Source organism: Seriola aureovittata, chromosome 9 (genome assembly GCF_021018895.1).
Source record: "Seriola aureovittata isolate HTS-2021-v1 ecotype China chromosome 9, ASM2101889v1, whole genome shotgun sequence".
NCBI classification, from domain to species: domain Eukaryota; kingdom Metazoa; phylum Chordata; class Actinopteri; order Carangiformes; family Carangidae; genus Seriola; species Seriola aureovittata.
This window is the reverse complement of record NC_079372.1, coordinates 3,496,851-3,513,033: the sequence shown is the minus strand read 5'-3', so window position 1 is coordinate 3,513,033 and position 16,183 is coordinate 3,496,851. Positions and strand designations below refer to the sequence as shown.

Genomic DNA, 16,183 nt, shown 5'->3' with positions numbered 1-16,183 from the left:
CAAAGTCTTTTTCTTGCTCCGTCTACTGCCAACCACCCACCATGACTGCAGCCTGCAGTAATGTCTCCAACAACGTGACTGAATATGTTCAACCCCCAGAGTATCCGCCCTCCGTCCACACTGGCAGAGTGTTATAACTGAGGCAGAAGGATGGAAACTGAGGTGGAAGGATTTTGAATAATGTGAGCAGCCATGAGGCATTCGTGACCTTTGACCATCCTAATAATGTGGTGTATCTAATCCCCAAATCCGTGTCTGGGGGGGCTCGAGCTCACTCTCTGAGATGGATGGCAGGTTCTTTTTCATACTGAGCAGCCATGAAACGGAGGACAACAGAGCTGTTAATATAGATAATCCATTGCCTGTTAACCTAACTCTGCTTCTGTCTCTCTATCTATGAATGAATTCTGATTCTGTTCTGTTGTACAGAGGTGGAGGCAAAGATCTCAGAGACAGATGATTCAGAATCAGGGGGACAAAAAAAGGAAAGTTATTCCATTGCTAAATACTCGGGGGGATAAGTCAAAAAATATATCTTTGTATTTTTTGGGGTGGACCAACTCTTTATTATGTGCTATTCAGAGTGTTGTAACAATGTATAACTCTCATGAACTTCTGCAGCTTTTTAGAAAAACCTCACTACAGTTTACAAACTATAAAGTGAACGCCAATTAACCTGCGTTCACAACTGACACTAAACCATGGAAATCCCTAAAGAGTAGCAGTCACTCACAGCAGTGGGTGAAATGGCCTGGAGGAAGTAACACCTTTCTGATCATTCGTTGATGTTTCACACCTATCCACTGAGCCCTCCTATTGCCTGCCATTGTCCCCCAGAGGAATGATAATGGTCATTATGTCTCTTCCTCAGAGCGCTGGACATCTGTGAGGGAGGGAGAGAGGGAGGGAAGGAGGGAGGGAGGGGGAGCTTCCACTTTCTCTAGGGCCACTTCATGTGTTGCCAAACTGGAAACAAACAGGCACTGTGCTTCAGATCTGCTGCTGCCCTGATGCCCATAGACTGTCCCTGTTTATAGACCCATCACTTAATTGTGGCCTCACACAACTATGTCCTTTCTCTGCTGTTTCTCCATGATAATTGCAGCTATTGAGACAGCACTGAGGCTTTTATTCTTGAAATATTTAGAGGGTTTTAAAGGTTTTTTTTATATGTTTTTCTCATTTACACTTTTTATTTATCTATCTATTTTTTCTGGGAGAAAGCGAATTGTCAAATTCACAACACTGCTGTTGTTCTAGCATGGCATGCAAAATAAATATTGTGTAAGGCCTCATGTTCAGTTTCTATCAACACTCTCACAACAAGACTTCCCATTGTGGACTGTTAACCTTTTCATGAAAGCCTCTCTGATTTGTAAGAAAACAGATTAAAATCACATGTTTCTGAATTTGCATGAGCAGCAGCCATATAAAGGTTCCTCAGCGATGTAGATGCTCATAAGTACTTTTCTGATTGCATTGCATCCTTTTCTCGTCAGGGGTGCTATCTATATGTGAGGGTGTTGATTAGATAGCTACCCCCCCCCCCCTTTTGCAATTCAAGGCCTTAGTATTCTCACATTGCCAGGCACTTGTTGTCTGGTAGTTCTGCTGGGTGAGGATAGTGGTTAACTCATAAATGATCAACATGATGCTCATTTTCATTGAATGTTGTACAACTTGTTCAGTGGTAGAGATATTTCTGAAAGTCGCACTGTGGAATACACTCGGGGCAAAATTGAAGCATGGATGTACTTCAGATTTAAAATTCCCACCTCAGCTGTCTCGGCTAAAGGATTAAACAACTTTTTGGCTTCAGAGCAACATAAGCAGTTTCACACATTTTAGTTTGTCACATTCTGGTTGAGTCATGTTTTTGAAATATCCATTTTTACCATGCCTGGATTATGTAGCCAGGACCTCGGGGCAGCACGCTCTATGGGTCCCGTCTCTGCAGCAATACCCTCCACTGTGAGCCTCTGTACAGACATTTGAAATAACTGAGGGGACTGGCGCCTAAACATCTCATTTCTGGCCGACAAATATTGATGACAGCCAACATGACCAGGGGAAAAACAAATTTACAATTAAATTGCATGCACACAGAAATCTTTGAGGGTCCTTGTCAGCCCCTAAGCTTCAGTGTTGTGTTTAATTGCACTTCACATTATGGTGATCACTACCATCACCACCCCCCCCCCCCCCCCCCCCTCGTAGCACCAGAAGGCATTTGGCCCCCGCCCTCAGTCTTAGTTTTAGCCCTCTGTGCTAAACTAGCTGCATGCTCCCACAATAACAGTAGTGACGTCACTAGACATCATTGGACACACGCTGCCTTCAGGTTCTCCTCCCAAGATCTGATTTCTGAGCACTTTACGTCGTTTATCCGACTGGAACTGCCTATGACTGGAAAGAAACAGGACAGAAACAGAGTACATATTTTTGGTCGAGAGTTATAGAGATCAGGAGAGATAGATTTTTTTCAGTAGAATGAAAAAGAGAAGCTTTAGAGAACAAAAGTAACTTCAACACTTTAAATGCCCTGAAAAACCGGGTTCTTAATAAATACAGAGTTTTTGGTTTGGGTTAATTGTCAGACTTTGTCAGGGATTTGTAATGGTTATGTCCTGGACTTATTTACATAATTGTCCCTGGTGTTTTCACAATCCACCCATTGGAAGAGTAAAAAGGATATTGAATTATATTTATCTAAATGTGAATGCTTTTTCATTGTACGCACCTGTCATGTACAAAATTCAGCAGCCATTTTAGTGTAATATGTGTCAGAGTAGGTAGACTTTTCTTCCCCAGTTGTGTCATGTCAGTGGAGCAAGCCTTTAAAACAGAAAATGTCAGAAAATGTCAGACATGTTGTCTAACCCGGATTTGTTTATAGTCTGAGAAGGGAAATGGAACACAAGTCTTGTTTGATTGCTCATAAGCACCAGATTTTTATTTTATTTTATGGGTCTAATTGATTAATTTATCAGTATGCGTATTATATGTTCACGTGCTAGTGTTTTAAAATCTTGTAGTAGTGATATTTTGCTTGCTTGCAGCAGCAGTGTTCATTTGAAATCACATTGGGAACAAGAATTGGGGCAGACAAATCTAACTTCCCATTCAGTCAGATTAACATACAAAGGGAACCCAAGACAAAAATGAGCTGCTGAGCCCTGATTAGCCAACCATGTCTCCTTGTCTTTGTGTAAAAGTATGCTACAGTTTTCTTTGCTGTAGCACCACATAGCCACAGATTTGTGTGTGTGAGATGTGTGGTAATTAGACTGAAAATAATGAAGGTCTCTGAACTCACATTTTGACACTGGACACAGACTGATAGCAAAGCTGCTTTTATCATATCAGCTGTTTTAGTGTGCACATTTCCCTCAAAATTAACATTAGAGCCAGTAGCTTTTTAGTGTTCTGGTGCCCCAGGGCAGTTGCCAGGTTTGTCCAGTTTTCACAGTTTTGCTCCCATGCAGGAACTTTTACTTAAAATGCAATTGTGTTGAGAACCATTTGTTGGTTTGATATAACAAAAATCTCGAGTTCTGACTCTTTCATTAGAGCTTTGTGGGTTTAATCAGCATCTGACACATTCTAGTTGCCAGCTAAGTAAACATTTACGGTCGCCTTCTTTTGTGTTTATGTTGTGATTTGGTGGTTAGATATTGCATAAACACCTGTCATATGGGACGCAAGACTGCATGCCGAGAAAGGACCTCTATGTTTCAGTGCGTTTGGAACGTGTTTCAAAACGGTCCGACAGCGCTTGAACGCAGCAAGCTGCAAAACTGCGAGAGGAGCGGTGATTGAAGGGGAGAGTAGAGCGGCGGCGGCGACGACGGCCATCTTAGAGCTACCGTGGTAACCGACACTCATCTTCTGGATTTTATTTTTCTTGTTAGAGCAACACTCCACCTGACTGACGAGGGAAGAAGAAGGTTGTCTTTTACTTCGTCGCGGTTGAACTCGAAGTCGGGATGCGGTTCCGAGGGAATAAACGATTTGCATCCGCTGTCGGACTGGTCCTCGGACTATTATGTGCGGTGGAGGCAGCTAAAGGTAACTAAGCTGGGATTTATATCCCGTTGTGTTTTGTCTGTCTGTGCGTGTCAGACAGGTTTCTTCGTGGCTTGGAAACATTGCTGCTGAAAGTCAACGGTTGCTCGGAGCTTTCAGGTTGTTTCCAGACGTTGAAGGTTCAAACAAACGTTAAGCAGGCTGTGCGGTCCAGAGGGATGCGTGTTCAGTAACCTGTTCAGGGATGGTCAGCTCTGGAGCCGCAGCGGGGGGATGACGCGAAGTATCCCGCCGGCAGCAAGTGCATCCTACGATTAGTGTGTCCATTTTAACCTCACACAACCCCAAACCACACATTATATTCTTACTACCGTAATTGCCTATGTGTAAGATGTTATTCTAATACCTGCTGTAGAGTAGAGACTTTGGAGATAAAATCAAGGCCACGAAACGACCCCCTTCTGTCATCTGCATTCAGTCTATTTTTAGGTGCTGGTCTCTTCTTGTCTCTTCTTAACTCGTTTTTTTAAAATGAAAATATTTTTCACCCTATGCAGAGTTTTTGAGATTTTTTTATTTTTATTTAACTTGCCTATGTTCGGTACTCTCTGTACTCATCTCAATTTTTAAATATACTTGAGTATATTTGAAATAAGGCGACTGATAATAAGTTTATTTACGCCTTTTTTTTTTTTTAAAGATCCAGTGTTATTAAACCTCGCAGGTTTATTCTTCCATTAGTAGGCCTAATGCTTGGTTTGGCAACGTTGTGGTCGCACCAGGATGGAGCTTGGTTGGCTACGCATTGCAGATCCTCTTCACATGCTCCTGTTTTGTCGGTGGATTTAAAAATTCATGTGCTGTGATCACAGGCTGAAGTAAAAAGCCCTTCAGTAGGTCTGGACCTACTTAAGACCAGAGACTATATATAAGAACTGAAAGTGCAACTGGCTCTTCATTTACAATGTCATGGATGGACACTGAGGAGAAACATGTCTTTATTTGCTGCAGGGCGGTCCACCTCCCTCCTTACAGCAGCTCACTGATCAGACATGGACTCCCTCATTGCATGAATTTACACACTGTGTTTTAACGTTAAATTCAATCTACTGACTCCGCAGTGTGAGCTTCCTGTTTCAGGGTGTGTAAGGGCAGGTGCATATATTAGTCAGTTGCCATATCAGTATGTCTCCACCGCTGGAGACCAGTGTGTGTTGTTTTTCTCTTAATGTTACACCCATTTTATGCTCCATGAACAAAACAATGAATATGAAAGGGACACTGGGTCCCATAAAAGTCTGCACACAAGCTTATAATACAGCCATATTTTTTCCTGTTGCCATGTCAAACAGCTGAGAATGCACAGCACCAGAGGACTACCATTTGTAAAGCAGTAATTTAATTTCTTTTTTCATCATTCAAAAGGAAAAGGCCTGTAGCAGATAGTCCTGGGTAGTGTGTGAATGTGGCTTTTTATGTCGTAGCCAAGTGTGTGTTTGTGAAGTGCACCTGCTGACTTTCCTGCTCTTATCAGCAAAGCAAGGCTGTGAAATCACCATGAGGGCTTATCTTTTATTAACCAAAGGTCACTTGCTTATTTGAGCCACCTCCTGTCACCTGCAGTCCAGATTTGCCTGTTGTTGATTCTTCTTCAATAACAGCCACCTTGCAGTGCACGAGGAAGCAAATACTCCTCAGGTTTTTCCTGAATCCTCTGGTTAAGATGTCTGCAGATGATTAGATGTTATCACTACAGAAACAGATCGAGCATGAGGAAGGGATGTTGTGGTCCTCACCCATTTGCCTACACAAACATTGTCATCAGTGATGACATGGCTACAACAAGCCTTGAACAATCTAGTAAAAATAGAAGTTTGAGGTGTATCAACACATTACCTGCACTATATGATTCATTACACTGCCAGCAAGGAAATGTCAGTGCGTGTGAAACTGGGGCAAACATGGATCGTCCGTGGCAGGCCTGTTGAAGCTTCAACACATTTTAGGCTTTTAACTCTGGTGTTGCTGCCCACTGCTGTAAATGCTGTTTTTAATAGACACTTCTGGAGTTTCACATCATGGTGTTTGTCACTTGTTTTCAAAGTCTTGCCCCATGTGATCTGTTTCTTATTCTGTTACCATGAGCAGCTGCTGCGTGTCCCCATGTTCTAGACTCAAACATTAGGTCTGCCGAGACGCATGAGCCTCTCCTGTGCACACAGAGCCAGACAAAGGAGACGCTGGCTGATGGGAAGTTTCTTGGCTCATTCATCATGGAATTAAGTAATTCTAGTTGAACAAATTGGATGCCCTGCTTTGTGTGCTGCTGAGTTAACATATGCGCCCTCCTCACATGGCTGGGATAAAGTACGTGTTACAGATCAGGTGAAAGTGTTTCCTCCCAGGCCTCCTTCCTGCATTCATTGGCGATGCCTGCAATTGATCACTGAAAATTGCATGTCAGTTAATATATCAGATCAATATTTTTCTTTTTAGAACATAATTTACTGGCCTGTCATGTGGTGCACCCCAGAGGTTCCTCCTTTCAGCTACATTAAATCATATTATTCTGTTTATATTCAGTTTATTTGATGTTTTTATAGCCTGAGTTAAGATATCCAGGAAAGTATTTACACATTTTCTTTATTCATACAAATGTTCTATATAATTTTCTTATGTCTTTACTGGGAAAAGATGGATTTCAATCATCATGAAGTTTCAAAATAGCATCAGGTGATATTTTTTGTAAACTAATTAATTAATTGACTAATAATTTCAGCCATAGTCTTCACCGGCTTTCACGTCCTTACAAGTGGTCATCAGCAACTTCACTTTAAAAACAATATTGATATTGTCCTTCAAAAACCAATATTGGTTGAAACCTTTTTCCTGACTTAAGAAATTCATCCCAAATAGATCTATTGATTAAAGGATCCAAGAAACTAAAATATAGGATGACTGCCATCATTGACCTGGTCTACTCTGGGGAAATATATATGCTCACAGTTAGTTTTTTCTGTTGATTTAAGCCCATTTTAAGCCTTCAGACTACCAACAATCTGTGTGACATATGTCATCCTGCTATGTCATGGCAAACAGAAACTATGTGGATGCACACAGCTGACAATGACTACATTGTTCTCCTCTCCCATGCAGCTCTAGTAACACTGGTGTATGCCATCATTCAGTCAGTTTACAGACTTGTTTTTACTCAGAAATTACATCATTAACTGTCAACAGGGGGATGGCTAATGGCCAACAATGTGAGAACACTGGGAAAGAAGTGAATCAGTTCAGTTTCATGTTTCATTTTGAGCATGTCAGGTCTTTATCAGCTGGTAAAACACAAAATAAAATGTCAGCTGTTGTCAGTGCGTCACTGTAGGTGGTTTTGATTGATACAATCCATTTCATTTGATGTCAGTGAGATGCTCCTTGTATTTCACAGTGTCAAACTCCATCAGTCATTGAACACGAGCCTTTGCTGAAACTTCATCGTCCAAAAAATATGCCATTTTAATTCTGATTGGCTGACGGCAACCAAGAATACCCAAATCCTGCATGAGAATATTAGGGCTTTGTGTGAGGATGAATTTTAAAAAATTTCTAATTGGTCGCACTGACTGAGCCACTGAGTCATGAACATTTATTATGTTACTAAAGTACAAACTATTGGCAAACGTCATGAGATTTTGCAGGAATGTTGAGAGTTCAGTAGTTATGGCAGTCAGTGTCAAATAGGCCATGCCAACAAGATATTGGTAGTCAATTATAGGAAAACAGAATGGAATAACAAAGAACAAATTAATACAATTTTATCAGCCTCTACATAATATGCAGTATATTTTTAGATGATTGGATGAAATTTGTGGGAGGAATGATTAAAAAGATTTTACCTAAAATTGTAAAATGGTGGAAAATATGTCAAGCACAAGGCACAAAATGGGTGAGACCAATACTCAGATTTGTCTGAATGCAGGGAAATTGGGGAAAGAATATGCCTCTACAGCTTTACACAGTCAAATCTAATTACTTGCTTGTGTGTGTCGTGGCCTAAATTTAAACCAGAATTTCACTAAAATCTGATTTGTATTTGTTGAGAGATCCTGCTAACAAACACACGATGTGGACTGAGGTAATGAAGGAACTTTTCATTGTTATTAAAGTGGGATTTAAAATTGATTACTGCTTCTGTGGAGTATAAGAACCATTATGAAACATTTTACCCGGTATTGCAAAGAAAAACAGTTTACTTGCCCCAGACAGAGGCCCTGTTCCTACAAGTTAGCTCTTATATTTTTCAGTATTTATTCAGAGATTCTGCAGAGGAACAAAGGGCTTTTAGACCCAGACTTCAGGGTTGGGATCTTGACTAAGCATGTCACAATGTGGTCACTGTTGAAGGATCGCGTCTCAGGCCCCTCAAGAATGTGTGTATGAGATAATCCTCAGAAAGTGCTAAATTGTTGAAGTATTTCAATTTGGTAATTTGCCACTTAGTGCTGGAAAGACAGGCCATGAGAATTCTGGACTTAATTTGGTCCGCTGGTGACTTCTCTCTCATTGGTGACTTCACAGGCTGAATGGAGTCAGTGAACTGTCAAGAATGGGTCATTCAGTTGTGAATATTAAATTGTGCCAGATGACTGGGAAGTTGTGTTGGCCACCAAGAAGGGGGTTTACATTCACATGAGCCCCTGGTCTTCATGCTTTACATTGCCAGTGCAGAGCAAAAAGTAATATTCAGACAATAAAACACCAACATGAAAAAGTAAATATCCACGTTTTTAATTAACTTATCTCATATTGTAGAATTATATGAATTAGTTAAAAAAAAAAAAAAAAGGTAAATCTGTTAATTACATGATTTTACAAAAGCAGCATCTTATGAAGATAATATTGCAATAAACTATCCAAAGCTAATATTAAAAAAAAAAAAAAAAAGTTTTTTCTTCATTATAATGTCAGTATTGAAATTGAATGCCTTACCTCTGAAAGTAATAGCCAATGGTGCAGTAACCTGTTGTTTTTTTACTGAAAGAATAAGGTAATAAAAACTAGAGCATACAGGTTTTAATTCAGCCCATATCTGCAGCTTATGTGTTAACTCCTCCCTTGAGTCCCATTGCCTCCAGCAGAAAAAATGGCACTGCAGAGCTATTCACATTTGGGCGTGTTCACATTAAGATTCAGGCTCCATGGGAAACAGGTAACCAGAGAGCACATTACCTGCCGCAGGTCAGCTACACCCGAGTGCCTGTGCAGCACTCCAGCTGTTTTCACTCTCACTTCTTCAGTCTCACTGGCCCTTTTGTGTTGCTCGCACAGAGCGGTGATTGAGTTGCATTCAAGGCTCTGCAACTCCAACCTCCTCTACATGGCAGCACTACGGTCATCCAGGGTGTGTTCGTTCTGTCAGGCGGTTGTGATTGCGTAGAAGACAAACAAATGTTGTTGCCTGGCAGGGAAACTGAGAGGCTCTCCTGTGTGAGCGGGGTGTTTGGGGAGTGAGGGGCCCTTGAGGTCTGGGCTTCCTTTTAGCGTCTTCAAGGCTTCCTAGAACAGTCCCCAGTCTGTGATGGGGGTGGCTTGCGTAAACAAGTTCAGGAGCTTGTAAGGCAAGACAAACAGAGAAGTGTGCCCACTGTTTCAGACTATGAGCAGATTGTCCATTGGTTATTCCTGATCCATGAAATTCAGAGAGAGTCACCAGCATAATTTAAGTCTCAGATCTGCATGCATTAAATACCTTCACCTGCAGTTTCTGTTTGTCACTGCTGAAGTATTTCTGTCTAACTTCAACAAATCTTCAATCTGCCATCTAAACATGAATGCACCTTGCGGTTGTTGTTGAAAGCATACCTGTCTGCCAGGAAAACACTGTTTCTGGGAAGTACAGATTTGCCTACTGCTCTCATACTCTGAGGCAGTTTGTACAAGTGTTACATTTTACATATTCTTCTGTATTTATGGTTATCACATTTTAGGTGTTCAAATTTTCCTAACTCTTTTTTTTTGCCGTTTCCCTGGAAACCTCAAGGTCTGACTATCACCAGAGCTCACTCACTCCCTTCTCTTTTCTTCAGTGTACTGCTGCAGCTAATGGGACAAATATGAATAACAACTATGCCACAGAGAGGCTTTATTTAGTCTTGAACAATAATAAGACAGCCTGCACACTGTGCTTGTAGACCATGCTGCCACTTATGTTGCCTGTCCTTGGCATATTTGGCTGGTAAATTAATCAAACATTTTCACCAGAACAAAGCCTAGTTATTTTGTATTTTTAATCAGAATCCAACCACATTGACTCGTAGTGTAGTAAATTATTTGAAATATTTAAACAACAATTTATACCTGGCTTTTGCAGACATACAGTTCAGTGTGCTTGCAGTCACTATGGTAGTTTAGTAGTTGTTACGTTTTTTTTGCTATGTAATCTGAAATCTCTGAATAAATAAGGATTTCAGTCACTGGGTAATGGGTACGAAAGGATACTTGAATGATCATTGCGCAGAAGAGTTGAGTTTTGCTCAGTGGTGAACCAGCCTTATAATGCCGTGTAGTAGAGCTTCACATTTGCATATAATCAAAGAAGATGAAGGCTTGCAGGCCATCAAATGTAAAATATGAGCTAAATCGATGAAGCAGAAGCTTCACATCACATCACGGGCCTGACACTTGGCTGCAACATCATCATTACACAACAAGTCCACAGAAGTTCCCAGGCATTATCAGGCTTCATCCGATAATTACAGACTGTACAGACTGATCATCTGCTGCAGTGATGCTGCTACAACCTGGACAGCTGTGGTATGTTTCTCCGTTTCTCTCAGGGAGACCAGTAAGGATGGGAATCGAGAACCGATTCCAGCTGAGAACCGGTTCCATCTGGTTCGATCCATCGACATCATTTGCCTTTATGCTTAATGCTTCCCTTGTAGATGCCTTCCACTTAGTCCCGCTTGCCTTGCAAAACAATTTCGCGAGATGCAGTCAGTGCGAACGACAACAAAGGAGTTTAGGAAGTGTGGCTTAATTTCAAAACAAACATGAAACATCTGTAGACGCGGCAGGGCGTTAAATATCAGGAGTGCCATGTGTTTGACGCTCTACGCCGCCAGTCAACAAGTGCTTCCCAGTCTCAGCAGAGCGGCGAAGGCACGTACAAGTGACGTGTCGGTCGCGAACATCTCCCGTCCAAGAGCCGTTTTTTTTTTTTTCTTCTTTTTTTGTAAATTAATACGAGGCAGACCTAAAGAGGCAGACAGCACCCCCTCCTCGAGGGATTGAACAACTACAGAGCAGTTATCTATCTTGTTCAGTGTTCAGACTCATGTCATAAAATCTGCGTTGTTGACACTGAAAACCTGTATAAGCCTACTTTTTTCCACACAGAAAATCCACAGGAATCGATAAAGAATCGCATCGATAAGCAGAATCGATAATGGCATTGGTATCAATAAAATCTTACCAATTCCCATCCCTGGAGACCTGTAGCCTGTTAACACTCGGGTATCATCATGTTTGGTTTCTCCTGTAGCAGTTGCATGGGTTAGCTGGACATGTTGAAAGCTTTCGAGAAGTGTTGGGGAGGTAGAATGTTTTTATTCCCCCACATCACAGCAGTTGCATGGAGGGAGAGAGCGTGTACAGGTGTCCTATTCATTCTCAGGATTACCACAGCCTATTGTAGTCCAACTTTCTCGCAGGAAGCATTTCATCACAGTTAATAGGTCAAACTTTATAGGTTAGGCTCCAATAAAAGAGCTAGGCAACCATAAAGGGGCTTTGTCTTTGTGTTCAAGAGAATGGTCAATATGTTACCCTCGTTCTTTGGGAGTCATGAAAGAAGTCAGTCATGGCATCACACTATATGTGAATTCCCAAAGATTCCCTTAAAGTTTTATATGGTTGATTGTTGGTATTGTTGATGCACCATTGTTCCATTTGAAATCAAAACCTGCGATGCTATGCAAAGACCGTTTGAGCTTAAGCCTTTACTCTACAAGACCATTCATTGTCCTGTGGGTTAATCATTTGCAAGGGAAACACAAAAGTTGCAGTGGTATCTTAACGAACAACAAATGGCTTTATATCACAGAGCACTCGTCCACTTGTTAAAAATGGTGCCTGAAAAAATATAGCAGAAATAGTCCTACACACCTTAAAAACCAGGCACATGTCTCTGATTAATTCAAGTGGAAATAGCTGCTGTGTGTATTGTCTCACCATTAATATCGCAATGTTATTCATGCAATAATGACCTTGACTTCTTGATTACTCTTTTATAAAATGTCAAAAATGGTGAAAATGGCTGCTATAATTTCTCAGAACCCAAGTTGACTTGTCTGTACAGGTCTTGTTTTGACCGACCAGGGGTTCAGAAGCCTGAGGGACTGTTTATTGTTGTCTGAGAAAGAAGAGCATCAAATTTTCATATTTAGAGGCTCAAACCAGCAAATGATTGACACTTTTACATAAAAAGAAAGACCAAAAGATTATTTAGTTGTAGATTTCTGTGGTCGATCAACTAAACAATTGATTTGCTTCTGTAATTCAAATCCTGCATGATTTTTTTTCATACCATATCTAAACGATTAACGTACAATATACATAGACCTCTCCAAGCGAAATGAAAATACCAAAAATAAATCCACATACACTCTTGGGTACACCTAGCTAAATTGTATTGTATAATCCAATATCGCCACAAACTACATTCTCCAAAATTATAATAAAGATGAATCAACTCTATGATTAAACTGAATATTATAGCCTTTATGAAGGAAGTTATTGCAGGTTGTATTAACCTGATTAACCTGAGTATACTTACGTACATTTATCAACATATCGATTCTTACATATATATATATATATTTCTCTCTATACTTGACAGGTACAAACAAGGTGCCTATTCAAAAAAGAAAAAACGGAACAAAAGAAAGCAATGAAAAAACAGCAACAGGAAAATTCTATACGTGACGAAGTCTACATTGTTTAAGAACCAGTTCATTTGTCTTGAAATACCCTCTGTAGTTCAAAGAGTGGACAGTACAGGTGGCAGAGACAGAGCTGATCAGTGATGGCTTGGCACAGCACAGCTTGGCTCATACAGCCACACCACGTATTTTATCCTTGTCCACCTGTATCCTGAGGTCAGCTGTGTTTCAACCCCCCTCCCTCTCTCCAAACTGTTCCTGCTTCCCCCTCTGTGTATCATTTGAAACCTTAAAAGTGGATTCCAGATGTCGGCCGAACATCATTACTCATGTCTTCATGGTATCATAGTCATTGTTAGATGCACACAATCAAAACTTGGCAGTGATTTGTTTTTAGTCTTTGTTGCTTTGCTTGATGTCTTGCACATCACTTGACCTTGTCAGTGAATGAAATGGATGCATCTCATAATAAGATTAAATGTTATGGGCTTTATTTGCTGCATAAAAGAATTGCATACAAGGCACTGTGTTGTCTGGCTGTAAGACACATCATTCATTTCTCAAAGGCCTCTTCAGGGATTTTTAATTTGCCTGTGTCTGCCAGATTAGGGTTTAATTTGTTTGGCACTGGATACAGTATTTATAGTAGGGTTCATTTGCTGTTGTATTTTTAAACTCCCTTTTCTCCTTTTTTTTTTCTTTTAATCTTTAATGTCAGCAGAGGATGACAGTGCAGGGTTAATATCTATTATTTAGCAAGCGACCAATATCAGCCCAGTATATCTGTGTATTTATATCCTAACTCCCCATGTAATATTTATATTGAGGCCAGTGATTTTTGTGGCCAGAAATACAATTGAGGGTCACCCCACAATGCGTGCGTGCGTGCGTGTGTGTGTGTGTGTGTATGCATGCATACGTGTGTGTGTGCAATTATTTTCTTTTACTTTTCTACATCTTTTTGTTCACCTTTCTCCAATCTGTCTGCACCCAACCCCAAAAAGACTCATTAAATGAGATTAATGAGCCACCATCCTCACTGTTTACACCTAAAGGCATCCAGTAATGGCAGAGTGACTTAGAAGAGTCTCAGCTGTTTCTATTCTCTTTCAGTGGTTATATTTAATATACAGACATATTCAATGGTAGTTGTAACTGTAACAGAGGTGGATTCTTACATAATTATTTTTCTCATCCTACCATTACATTTAAAGTATGCTGAGAATGTAGTGTTTTCCAGACAATGAACTTGCATTTTTTACTTGGTTGGTAAAGTTTAGGCACATTGTTGTGATCCCCTTAGCTTAACATATCAGGATTGAGGACTATGATTTTTTTTCCTGGGATTAAGCAATATGTGACACATCTGTTTCAGGCTTACGATTTAACTATATTATTATTAGAAGGTTATGTCAATTTACAGTTGATAAAACACACAAACACACCTGTTTCTCAAGCATCTTCTGCTGTATGTCAGAGGCGTCTCGGTCAGTTCAATGTTGATTATTCATTTGAATCACAGCTTCCTCTTGAATTGAGTCTGCAGGTTATAATTGGGGCAGTAGTGAGTATGTATTGCATTAGGTGAACTGGTTTCCTTATTTAGTTGAATTAAGAAAATGTCAGTCTTCCATGCGAAACATCCTCAGTGCTGCAGCAGCAGGTCCTTCTCAGACTGCATCATTTCAAAGCCCCTTTTTAATCCCATTCCATCCTAAATCCTAAAGCCGCCGCCCCCCCCCGAAAGAAACAAACTAGTCCCTCCCTTACAATACAAAGTCTTTTGTTGTATAAATGTAGAAGTCATCTTATAGGTAGTACATATAGAATATAATCAATCATCCATTTTCCAGGAATAATGGTGTCTGCATTTGTGCAAGTCATGTTTTTTGTTGCTCTGTGTCAAATGTTTTCTGCCAAAAAAACAAGTCACAGAACAACAAATGTTCTTCCCATTCACTGCGCGCTTGCAGGGGGATGATGAAGCTATCTTGTCAAAAGGGCCTTGTTGGCAATTTCACACAATGTACGTGAGAATTTCTCGCTTTAACTAAAGTCGTGCTTTAGATTTCTTTTCATGGGAGGTGTGTGTGAGTGAAAAGGGATTTGATTTAAATGCTGATGCACAGCAGTAGTGCAGTTTGCTTTTGAATGTGTCAAAGGCCTCCCACATCTGCATCTTATGCCCTCATACTTAGACTTGACCTGAGTCACATTTTTCTGCTCCACAGTTAAATCTGTGAGCATAGCTGTGTTACCTTTTGTTTCAGCTGATATGTGTGAATCTCAGACCACTGTTTGAAATCGGTCTACTACCAAAATAACACATTTAGTGTTATTGGTGTCATCATACTTTTCGTTAGTGTGCTTTTTTTTTTTTTTTTTTTTTTTGTTAAAGTGGATGAAATGCACTCTTCAAAGTTAAGTTTTCAGATTTCTTTTTAAAACTTGTCTATTGGTCAAAAGTGGTGGACATGCTATATTATGGGAAATGACATTAGAATAGCCAAAAAGGGCACAAGCAGACAGCCGTCTTTGTTAATTGAGCTGTTTGTATTGGTCAGGATTGGACTAAAATGTTTTTGCATTAACCTCCAGGAGCTTTAAAAAGGCTGCTTGATGTTGTACCATTCAGTGCTGGTCTTGGTACAGAGCTTAGAGCCTTCAACGACTCATGGACAAATGTGAAGCCCACATGTGACCTGGCTAACAATAACTGTGACTCTGTGGAGGCTAAAGCAGATTATTGTAGTAGTCTGGCCTGGCAATCTGTCTAAAGACATCCACTTCACTTCAGGTCACGAGATGCTCAGCAAAGAAGATTTATTGGGCTTGATCAATTCCAAATTTCTGGCATACACAGCAACTCGCTCCCATTAAGCTCTGCATGTGGAGGACAAGCTTTAACTACAGATGTAAAGTCATATGAAATCTATATTCAGTCTATAAGTGAAAAGGTCTTTATTTTTGCAAAGCCCCCTCTTAAAACAAAGTTTGAGTCAATATTGCTGTCATGTTCTTTTGTAGTGCTGAATGATTTTTACAACATCAACTTGATTTGCACATACTGTACTCTATCCATACAGTATATGTGTCATTGCTAATTTACCATAACAACACACCTTTTTGGTGATTTAAGGCCCCAACCAAAAATCACAAAGTCCCTGGTTCGTGTCTGGCTGGGAACCTTTGTTGCACCTGCCATCTCTCTACTG

At 40.3% G+C, this 16,183-nt stretch overlaps 1 protein-coding gene across 6 annotated transcripts in view; it reads left to right on the top strand.

Annotated features, from left to right (window-relative positions):
* The first annotated feature begins 3,804 nt into the window (after positions 1–3,804).
* Positions 3,805–16,183, top strand: part of clstn1 (calsyntenin 1) — a 38,848-nt gene continuing 26,469 nt past the window's right edge. For 3 of the 6 annotated variants that reach the window (XM_056385727.1, XM_056385729.1, XM_056385726.1), the window contains exon 1: positions 3,806–4,068. In XM_056385727.1, the coding sequence (XP_056241702.1) occupies positions 3,987–4,068 (82 nt within the window). In that variant the 5' untranslated portion in view covers positions 3,806–3,986. Of the gene's footprint in view, positions 4,069–16,183 lie in introns of all 6 variants that reach the window. The other 3 variants (XM_056385730.1, XM_056385728.1, XM_056385724.1) reach the window with 2 other exon arrangements.